The sequence below is a fragment of the Sciurus carolinensis genome, chromosome 17 (genome assembly GCF_902686445.1).
Source record: "Sciurus carolinensis chromosome 17, mSciCar1.2, whole genome shotgun sequence".
NCBI lineage: Eukaryota > Metazoa > Chordata > Mammalia > Rodentia > Sciuridae > Sciurus > Sciurus carolinensis.
The window spans coordinates 8,849,642-8,861,764 of NC_062229.1; the positions used below are offsets into that span (position 1 = coordinate 8,849,642).

A 12,123-nucleotide genomic window follows, 5' to 3' on the forward strand; every position below is an offset into this window, starting at 1 on the left:
TCAAAGGCCAGGAGCTGCTCTACTGAGGAGTGCTCCCAGAGCCCCCTTCACATCCTTGTTCCTCAGGCTGTAGATGAAGGGGTTCAGCAAGGGGGTGACCACAGTGTACATTGAGGCAATAATGGTTCTCAAGGAAGAATGGGTCACAGAAGAACTGAGGTAAACCCCAAGTCCTGTTCCATAGAACAAGGAGACCACACAGAGGTGAGACCCACAGGTGGAAAATGCTTTGTACTTGCCCACAGAGGAGGACATCTTCCATAAGGTGGAGACAATCTGAAAGTAAGAGAAGAGGATCCCAGTCATAGGAAACACACCCAGCAGTATGGTGCCCACATAGAGAATGATGTTATTGATGAGCATATCTGAGGTGGCCACCTTGAAAAGCTGAGCCAATCCACAGAAGAACTGTGGGATTTCAGTGCCAGGGGAAAAGGTCAGTTTCTTCACCAGTAGAATATCCATCAGAGAGACCCAGAATATGATGATCCAAGACAGCAGTACCAGGAGGACACAAAACTGGGCATTCATTATGACTGTGTAGTTGAGGGGGTGGCAGATGGCCACAAAACGGTCATAGGCCATGATGGTCAGGAGGAAATTCTCCATTCCAGCAAAAGTATTTAAAAAATATGCCTGAGTCAGGCACTCTGTATAGGAGATGTCTTTCCTCTGTGCCTGGATGTTCACCAGCATTTTTGGGACTGTGTTGGAGATGAAGCAAATGTCAATGAAGGACAGGTTGGAGAGGAAGAAGTACATGGGGGTGTGGAGGTGGAAGTCAGAAATGACAGCCAGGATGATGAGCAGGTTCCCAAGCACCGTGACCAGGTAGATGGACAGGAACAGTCCAAAGAGGATGGGCTGCAGGGCTGGGTCATCTGAGAGACCCAGGAGGAGGAATTCACTTGTGCAGTTTCCCACTTCCATAGAGCTGGTGCATCTGCTGGAAAGAGGCAAATTCACTGTTCACAGAATATCTAACAAGCCCCTCCCATGGCAACTCTTTACAATCTCGCCCTTGGATGGATGCCACTCATCTTGCTTTAAGTCCTCCAGATGACAGTGATGGACTCAGCAAAATGGCAACCCAGGTCCATTTTCAAGTGGGTGATGTTATCCTGGTTTCCTTCAGTGTAGCAAAAAGCCCTCTCCGTTTATCAGTCACCTCTAGTTTTGGTTTTCCTACCTGAATCAATGGAAATCAACTAATTTCTTCCTTCACGTCCCTTTGAAATGCTGGAAGATATTTCATGATGTGTTCTTGATAGCTATGTGTAACTTATTTTAATACTGCTGAAATAGGAATTAAATATAGAATTTCAACTCAATCAACCTATATTCTTGACTGGACACTCTATCAATTTGTGACAGCTAACTTATACTCCAAAACTGTTTTCTTTCTAAGTATATCGTTATGAATATTACTGTACACTTGAGGTTTAAAATTGCCTCAGACACTATGGGAACTTATCAGTGATTGCTGTAATATTCACATAACTGGTAATATTAACATAATCATTATTAATCCCCTCCTCTATGATACCTATTGCAGATACATAACTCTCCCAAGGTGCAGTATGGAGCTGTGATTTACAATTTGGGTTTTTTAGTAGACTTCATTCAATGTAATTTTGATTTAGCAATGAGCCACCTGGGGGAATGTGAGAAAATTATATAAACTCTTTTAGGTTACATCCCTCATCTCACAATAGGGTTATAAATATAATGAATGTAGTGAACATGGTGTATCTGGAGAAACATTAAATGGAGTACTGCAAGTATTGCATTCAATGGACAAAGGCACTTCAGAGCTTCTGTTCTTAACATTGTACTAAATGTGTCTGGCATGGCTACCAATTGTCAATGTCCCTCTTAATGGGGATAGTCATTAAGGATGAAATTCCAAACACTAAAAACAAAACGTGTGTTGCCTGTTTTAAATGCATATAGTATTTATAATTAGTGAAGATTCCTATGACTCCCTTTTCAGTGGAATGCCACCATTTGAGTTGTTCCAGGAGGAATGAAAAGTCTGCAGACTACAGATATCTGAGGAAGAAAGCTAAACACAAAACCAATTGGGTGAAAAGCAAATCCTGGCACCATGACTCACACTTGGAGTCCCTAGTACTATTCAGGCTTCAGGGGCAGGAGGACAGCAAGCTCCCGGCCAGCCTTGGCACCTTAGAAAGATCCTGCCTCAAAGTAGGGGATGTAGGTGAGTGGTAGAATGTCTCTGGGCTTAATCCCCACAATTAAAAAAAATAAATATGTGAATAACAATAAATTATAATAAGATGAAATTAAATGAAGAGGGCTGGGGATGCTGCTCACTACTACAGTGCTCCTGGGTCCACTCCCCAGTACTGAAAAAAAAATCAAATATAAGGGATGTGTGGCAATGTGTGCTCATATATCCATGTTCTTGGGTGAAGATGTATTAAATTAATGTCTTCAGCATTAATGGCCAAAATATACAGTCAGTGTATCTGATTGCCAACATCAAACAGTATATAAACCAAATCATCCTACAGAAAATAAAAGGCAAATTTATGGGTTAAAAATGAAAGATTATCAAGAGTTAGAACTGTGATACCTTTGCACACCGATGAATTCAAAACAGAAAAAAAAAATTTCACTGAAGACCAATCCAGTCTGTAAAGGTTGTGAGGAAAGACTTCTCTATGATTGGAACATTTGGGCTGAGAGAGGCAGAACAGATCATTGCTCATCAGGAAGGAAGGAAGGAAGGAAGGAAGGAAGGAAGGAAGGAAGGAAGGAAGGAAGGAAGGGATTTTCCTGCAGGTGAGAAGAACCTGGGATTGTCCTATGAGATGGGAGCTGCTGCACTGTCAATGTCCTGAGATGCCATCAGAAGAGACCTGAGTACCAAACACCAGGCGTAGCTGCATTATTGTATCACACTGCACCACCTGAGTGAACAGGTGATAACAGTGAACCAAGGACAACATGCAGCTATTCAGGGATGTCATGGAGTCAGTCTGACAGCAGGCACAAGTAGATTCTCAAAGAAACAGCCCATCGCATTAGAACAAGACCTCATGCAGGAGAGCTCTTCAGTGAGCAGTTCACAAACAAATGAATTGAAAGAAGAAAACAAACAGGAACCTGTCATTCAGGGAGGGAGTGGAGAAGACAGGGAGGCTCTCCAGAAGGCACTGCCTTCAAGGAAGGGCCATTTCAGACTCTTGTATCAGGCTCGGAATTCCAGAGAGCAAGGCAGGAGCCGGAATGAGAGCCTGAGAAGGTGATTCAGAGGAAAAGAATGCACCTTGCATGTGCAGGACCTTGGCCTTCCCGGACTGACCACACCAAGCTGTCCCAGGGTCCTGGTCCTGGAGTAGAGCCCAGAGCCCACCGTCCCTTTCCTTTTGGCTCCAGCAGCCACACTGGACACGCTGACTCTCTCCAGGGGTTACCACTGGAGACGTCTCTCTGCACAGTCAGTCCTAGGGAGCCCACTGGGTTTTCACGGATCCTGGAGCAGGGAAGTCAGGAGAGGGGAGAAGGGACATGCTTAAGGTCCCTACCATCTCAGGGGTTGAATTCTCACTGCTCCTCGTTAAGTATGTTATTCTTTTGTCTTTGCAGTATGCAAGTAATTCAGCTCCCCTGGGCAGAGAGCACATAGCAATTAGAAAATTTCAGTCAATATTGTACGTGGGGGCAGCAAGAGGGTGAGATGGACTGACTACTTGCCAGGAAAATTCTTTTTTTCTTTGCTTTGATTTAAAATCACAAGGTGTGATTTCCCTTAGGAATTTCTACTTGGAAGAAAACCCAAGAATCATTCCTCTGTGAGGGGTCTCCTCTAGAGAATCCTTGAAGGTTTTATGAATCGCTTGGTGTTCACAATGTTAAAACTCATGATATCATGTACAACCAGAGAAATTAAAAGTTGAACTCCATTTGTGTACAATGACTCAATTAAAAAAATTTAATAAAAAACTAAAAAAATACAAAAAAAATTCATAAAAATTAATAGTGTCCAGGTAGATAGTGAGGAAATTGTAAGTAGAATTTGGAGTCAAATGTGACTTTATCCCTACAATTGCAATCTTTTCAAAAATTTGTCATATGTAGTATATGCACACTAATTTCACATACGCCACCAATATAACTTGAAAAATTTTCCCTTAAGATTTCTCATGTTCTTTATTTTAGAATTTTTATTAATTTTGTTTTACATTTCATATTTTTGAAGGGATTAAAAGAACACATAAGATGACAGAACTTCTTTGAGGTGATATAAATGTCCCACATTCAACCACCGTGATGGCTCCACATGTCTGGAACACACTAAGAAGCACTGAATGGGTGACGTGTGTGGTAAGTGACTTACATGCCATTAGGGGTGTTTAAGAAAGTCATCAAAATAATTCTGAAGGCATCAAAAATAGACCAGCGAACTTTGACCCGCAAGCAGCCTCTGGAATCAGGGCAGGGCAACCAGAGACTTCTCCAGGTGGCCCTGCCCCCTCCAGCCGCAGGCTCTTTCCACGGGGTGATCCAAGATGGTGGACTAGAGGGTGACTGCATCTCTAGTCGCTCCAGAAACCAGGACTCAAGAAGGGGAGGCATTGAGAGTCTCGGACTGAAATAGAGTCACAGGGTACGTCTCCCCCACTAGGTGAAGCTTGGTCTGGGTGGCAGGCACAGATAGGGGCAGCTTATCAGAGCAGGGCAGGGCAGCTAGAGTCTTCCCCAGGTAGCCTTGCACACTCTGGTGGTGGGCTCCTCCCACATGACCAGCTGCATGGTGCAGGCCCCCCAGTGAGAGCCTTTCTGCACAGAGCCAGCTCCAAGCCCTGGAACCAGTAGGGGGCAAGGGGCAGCTTTCTTCGGAAGCACTGCATTATCAAATTCCTCCAAGACTTCAGGCTACTGAAGGCTGGGAGGTGATACACTGGAAATCTACAGGGACACTATAAGCCAAGAGAGGAAATCTGCAATATCTCAGGGTCAAACTGACATCTGACCAATATAAGAAAACAAGGGAAGAAATGTCCCAAACAAACCTAGATACTATATCAATAAAACCCAATGACAGCATGGCAAAAGAAATGTCAGAAAGGGAGTTCAGAATGTACATAATTAAAACAATCAGGGAAGCAAATGAGGAGATGAAAGAGCAAATGCAGCATTGAAGGAGGAGATGAAAGAGCAAATGCAGGCATTAAATGATCGCACCAATCAAAAGTTAAAAGACCAAATATGGGAAGCAAGACATCATTTCAATAAAGAGTTAGGGATTCTGAAAAAAAAACATGCAGAAATCCTTGAAATGAAGGAAACAATAAACCAAGTTAAAAACTCCATAGAAAGCATAGCCAATAGGATAGAACACCTGGAAGACAGAACTTCAGACATTGAAGAAAAAATATTTAATCTTGAAAACAAAGTTGGCCAAACAGAAGATGGTAAGAAATCATGAACAGAATCTACAAGAATTATGGGATATCATGAAAAGGCCACATTTAAGAATTATTGGGATTGAGGAAGGCTTAGAGAAACAAACCAAAGGAATGAACAATCTATTCAATGAAATAATATCAGAAAATTTCCCAAATCTGAAGAACGAAATGGAAAACCAAGCACAAGAGGCTTATAGGACTCCAAATATACAAAATTACAACAGACCCACACCAAGGCACATTATTATGAAAATACCTAACATACAAAATAAGGACAGAATTTTAAAGGCCATGAGACAAAAGAATCAAATTACATTCAGGGGGAAACGAATAAGAATATCAGCAGATTTTCAATCCAGACCCTAAAAGCTAGAAGGGCCTGGAACAACATTTACCAAGCCCTGAAAGAAAATGAATGCCAACCAAGAATCTTATATACAGCAAAACTTACTTTCAGATTTCACGATGAAATAAGATCCTTCCATGATAAACAAAAGCTAAAGGAATTTACAAAAAGAAAGCCGGCATTACAGAACATTCTCAGCAAAATATTCCATGAGGAAGAGATGAAAAACAATGATGCAAATCAGCAACGGGAGGAACTAGCCTAAAGGAATAGCCAAATAAAGGAGAAACCAAATCATGTCAAAAAACAAAAATGAGTCAAATGACTGGGAATACAAATCATATCACAATAATAACCCTGAATGTTAATGACTTGAACTCATCAATCAAAAGATATAGACTGGCAGATTGGATTAAAAGGAAAAATCCAACAATATGCTGCCTGCAAGAGACTCATCTCATAGAAGGAGATACCCATAGACTAAAGGTGAAAGGATGGGGAAAAACATACCATGACACAGCAAAAAAGCTGGAGTATCCATCCTCATTTCAGATAAAGTGGACTTCAAACCAAAACTAGTCAGAAGGGATAAAGAAGGACATTACATGCTGCTTAAGGGAAGCATAAATCAGCAAGACATAACAATCATAAATATCTATGCCCCGCACATTGGCTCATCCATGTACGTCAAACAAATCCTTCTCAATTCCAGAAATCAAATAGACCACAACACAATAATACTAGGCGATTTTAACACACCTCTCTCACCACTGGATAGATCTTCCAAACACAATCAACAATTTAGACTTAACTGATATATATAGACTATACCATCCAACAAAGAACGAATACACTTCTTCTCAGCAGCACATGGATCCTTCTCTAAAATAGACCATATTTTATGCCACAAAGGTACTGTGAGCAAATACAAGAAGATAGAGATACTACCTTGTACTCTATCAGATCATAATGGATTGAAATTAGAAATGAATGACAGAATAAAAAACAGAAACTTCTCCAATACCTGGAGATTATATAATACACTATTATATGATGAATGGATAACAGAAGACATCAGGAGGGAAATAAAAAAATTCTTAGAAGTAAAGGAGAACAAAGATACATCATATCAAAATCTCTGGGACACTATGAAAGCAGTACTTAGAGGAAGATTTCTTTCATGGGGCACATTCAACAAAAGAAGTAGAAATCAACAAATAAATGACTTAACACTACAGCTCAAAGCCCTAGAAAAAGAAGAGCAGACCAACAACAAAAGTAGTTGAAGATAGGAAATAGTTAAAATCAGAGCCGAAATCAATGAAATTGAAACAAAAGAAACAACTGGAAAAATTAACAAAATAAATAGTTGATTCTTTGAAAAAATAAACAAAACTGATAAACCCTTAGCCACACTAACAAAGAGAAAGAGGGAGAAAACTCAAATACTAAAATTTGGAATGAAGGAAATATCACAACAGACATGAGTGAAATACAAAACATAATTAGAAGCTATTTTGAAAATCTATACTCCAACAAAACAGAAAACCTCGAAGACATCAACAGATTTCTAGAGACATATGAATTACCTAAACTGAACGAGGAAGACATACACAACTTAAATAAATCAATTTCAAGCAATGAAATAGAAGAGGACATCAAAAGACTACCAACAAAGAAAAGTCTGGGACCAGATGGGTTCTCAACCGAGTTCTACAAAACCTTTAAAGAAGAGCTCATTCCAATACTCCTCAAACTATTCCATGAAATAGAAGAGGAGGGAACCCTCCCAAACTCGTTCTATGAAGCCAATATCACCCTGATACCTAAACCAGACAGAGACACATCGAGGAAAGAAAATTTCAGACCAATATCCTTCATGAATATCGATGCAAAAATTCTCAACAAAATTTTAGCAAATCCCATACAAAAATATATTAAGAAGATAGTGCACCATGATCAAGTGGGTTTCATCCCAGGGATGCAAGGTTGGTTCAACATCCAGAAATCAATAAATGTCATTCACCATATCAACAGACTTAAAGTTAAGAATCACTTGATTATTTCAATAGATGCAGAAAAAGCATTTGATAAAATACAGCATCCCTTCATGCTCAAAACACTAGAAAAAATAGGGATAGTGGGAACATTCCTTAACATTGTAAAGGCTATCTATGCTAAACCCATGGCCAATATCATTCTAAATGGTGAAAAACTGAAAGCATTTCCCCTAAAAACTGGAACAAGGCAGTGAGGCCCTCTTTCACCACTTCTATTCAATGTCATCCTTGATACTCTAGCCAGAGCAATTAGACAAACCAAAGAAATTAAAGGGATACGAATAGGAAAAGAAGAACTCAAACTATCCCTGTTTGCTGATGACATGATTATATATTTAGAGGAACCTGGGAATTCCACCAGAAAACTTTCAGAACTCATAAGTGAATTCAGTAAAGTAGTAGGTTTTACAAGATCAATGCTCATAAATCCAATGCATTTTTATACATAAGTGATGAATCTTCAGAAAGAGAAATTAGGAAAACTACCCCATTCACAATAGCATAGAAAAAATAAAATACTTGGGAATCAATCTCACAAAAGAGGTGAAAGACCTCTACAATGAGAACTACAGAACACTAAAGAAAGAAATTAGAGAAAACCTTAGAAGATGGAAAGATCTCCCATGTTCCTGGATAGGCAGAATTAATATTGTCAAAATGGCCATACTACCTAAAGTGCTATACAGATTCAATGCAATTCCAATTAAAATCCCAATGATGTACCTTGCAGAAATAGAGCAAGCAATTATGAAATTCATCTGGAAGAATAAGAAACCCAGAATAGCTAAAACAATCCTCAGTAGAAAGAGCGAGGCAGGGGGTATCGCAATACCACATCTTCAACTCTACTACAAAGCAATAGTAACAAAAACGGCATGGTATTGTACCAAAATAGACATGTAGATCAATGGTACAGAATAGAGGACATGGACACAAACCCAAATAAATACAATTTTCTCATACTAGACAAAGGGGCCAAAAATATGCAATGGAGAAAAGATAGCCTCTTCAACAAATGGTGCTGGGAAAACTGGAAAACCATATGCAACAGAATGAAATTAAACCCCTATCTCTCACCCTACACAAAACTCAACTCAAAATGGATCAATGACCTTGGAATCAGACCAGAGACCCCGCATCTTACAGAAGAAAAAGTAGGTCCAAACCTTCAACTTGTTGGCTTAGGATCGGACTTCCTTAACAGGACTCCCATAGCAAAAGAAATAAAAGCAAGAATCAACAACTGGGATAGATTCAAACTAAAAAGCTTTTTCTCAGCAAAGGAATCTCTCAGTAATGTGAAGAGAGAGCCTACAAAGTGGGAGAATATCTTTGCGACTCATACTTCAGATAGAACACTAATTTCCCGAATATATAAAGAACTCAAAAAACTCTACACCAAGAATACAAATAATCCAATCAACAAATGGGCTAAGGAAATGTACAGACACTTCAAGAAGAAGATGTACAAGCAATCAACAGATATATGAAATAATGTTCAACATCTCTAGTAATAAGAGAAATGCAAATTGAAACCACCCTAAGATTTCATCTCACCCCAATTAGAATGGTGATTATCAAGAACACAAGCAACAATAGGTGTTGGCGAGGATGTGGGGAAAAAGATACACTCATACATTGCTGGTGGGGTTGCAAATTAGTGCAGCCACTCTGGAAAGCAGTATGGAGATTCCTCAGAAAGCTTGGAATGGAACCACCATTTGACCCAGCTATACCACTCCTTGGCCTATACCTAAAGGACTTAAAATCAGCATACTACAGAGATACAGCCACATCAATGTTCATTGCTGCTCAATTCACCATAGCCAGATTGTAGAACCAACCTAGATGCCCTTCAATGAAGAATGATAAAATTATGGCATTTGCAGGCAAATGGATAAAATTGGAGAATATCATGCTAAGTGAGATAAGCCAATCTTAAAAAACTAAAGGACGAATGATCTCACTGATAAGCGGATGAGGACATATAATAGGGGTAGGAGGGGTTAGCGTTAGGGTTAGGGTTAGGTTTAGGGTTAGGGATAAGGAGTGTGCTAAGAATGGAGGAAAGAAGGACTGTATAGAGGGAAAAGAGGGGTGGGAGGGGTAGGGGGGAAGGGAAAAAAAAATGAATCAAACATCATTGCCCTGGTAAATTTATGATTACACAAATGGTATGCCTTGACTCTATGTACAAATAGAGAAACAACATGTATCCCATTTGTATACAATAATAAAAAAAATTAGACTAGCATGTGGTTCAAGAACCAGAAATGATTCAATGTGTTGTTATTTTTTAAAGGTCATAGTTTGCTTCTTTAAAATGAATGAAATCACCTGGAGTGTGTTGGAATGTACCCAGAGGTGGGGATGATACCCAGAGTGCTCCACCATCGAGATACACACCCAGTACTTGGAGGTCCTTTTATTTAGAGCATTATAGTTACACAGAAACAGGTCCATTATGACAAAATCATACATGCAAGGAATTTGACTCCATTTCTGTCCCTGTCCCCACCCCCCTTTCACTCTCTCCTCCTTTCCCGTTTTCCTTTCTCTACTCTATGGGTCTTCCTTTCTCTTATTCATTTATTTGTTTTTGAATGATGCTTTTTACATATTCATGATGTGGAATTCCATGTGGTATTTTTACATATGCACACAGCATCATGTTACTAAATTCATTCCACATTTCCTCTCCTTGCCTGTCCTTCCCTCTCTCTGTATCTCCTTCCTCCACTGATCTTCCCTTTATCTTCTTGATATCCAATTCTCCACCCTGCTTTTCCTCTTATTTTTCACTACCTTTTGCATATGAAAGGAAACATGTGACCCTTGATTTTCTCAATCGGGCTTATTTCACTTAACATAATGTTGATTTCCCTCCATTTACCAGCAAAGAACAGAATTTCATTTTTTTCTAGCTGGGTAAAACTCTGTGGTGCATAAATGCCACATTTTCTTAATCCATTCCTCTACTGATGGTTATCTGCACTGGCTCCATAATGTGACTGCTGTGATTTTGCTGCTGTAGACATGAGTGTGCATGCATCACTGTGGTATGCTGACTTTAACTCTTCAGGATAAATACCAAGGACTGGGGTAGCTTAGCTTGATCATGTGGCAGTTCTATTCCTAGTTTTTGAGGAGTCTACATTCTGCTTTCCAGAGTAACTGCACTAATTTGCAGTCCCACCAACCATGTATGTCTTTTCCTCTGCAACCTCACCAACACTTATTATTTATATTCTTAATCATTGCTACCTGATTGCTGTGAAGTGAAATGTTAGTGTAATTCTGATTTTCACTTTCATGATTACTAGAGATGTTGAATTATTTTTAATATATTGGTTGGCCATGTGTTTCTTCTTTTGAGAAATATCTATTAAGTTCTTTGACTCATTTTTTTATTGGGTTTGTTGTTGGTGGTGGTAAGCTTTTTCAGTTCATTATACATTCTGGATATTAATTCCCTGTCAGAGGAGTAGCTGGCAAACATTTTCTCCCATTCTGTAGACTCTTTCTTCATGTTCCTGATTGTTTCCTTTGCTGGGCAGAACATTTTTAATTTAATGGCATCCCACTTATTGATTCTTGGTTTTGTTTCTTGAGTTTTAAGGTCTTATAAAGGAAGTTGATGCCTGCACCAATGTGATGGAGATCGACCCTCTGTTTTCTTCAATCAGTTGCAAAAGTAGTGGTCTAATTCCTAGGTCTTTGTCCCACTTCAATTGGACTTTTATGCATGGTGAGAGAGAGGGAACTAGTTTCATTCTTCTATGTAAGAACATTCAGTTTTCCAAGCACCATTTAAAAGGTTTTTTTCCAATCTATATTTTTTGTACCTCTACAATTATCATATGGCTCTATGTATGTGGGTTTATCTCTCTGTCTTCTATCCCATCGGTCTTCATCTGTTTTGATGACAATACCATGCTGGTTTTGTTACTATAGCTCTGTAGTATAATCTGAGATCGGGTATTGTGCTGCCTCCTGCTTTGCTCTTCTTGCTCAGAATTTCTTTGCCTGTTCTGGGTCTCTTACTCTTCCAAATAAATTGACAGACTTTTTTTTTTCTAGATTGGTAAAGAATGCCATTGGTATTTTGATGGGGATTGATAAAATATTAACAAATCACATTTAAAACACATCAAGAAGATAAAATACCATGATCAAGTGGGTTTCATCCCAGGGATGCATGGTTGGTTCAACATATGCAAATGAATAAGTGTGACTCACCATATAAATAGAATTAGGGATAAGAATCATCTGATGGGGT

General features: G+C 39.3%; 1 protein-coding gene across 1 annotated transcript; it reads right to left on the reverse strand.

Annotated features, from left to right (window-relative positions):
* On the reverse strand, window positions 1–930 carry LOC124967966 (olfactory receptor 7D4-like). Its single transcript, XM_047530390.1, has one exon. It carries the CDS (start codon window positions 928–930, stop codon window positions 1–3), a length of 930 nt encoding a protein of 309 aa, XP_047386346.1.
* Window positions 931–12,123: the final 11,193 nt, after the last annotated feature.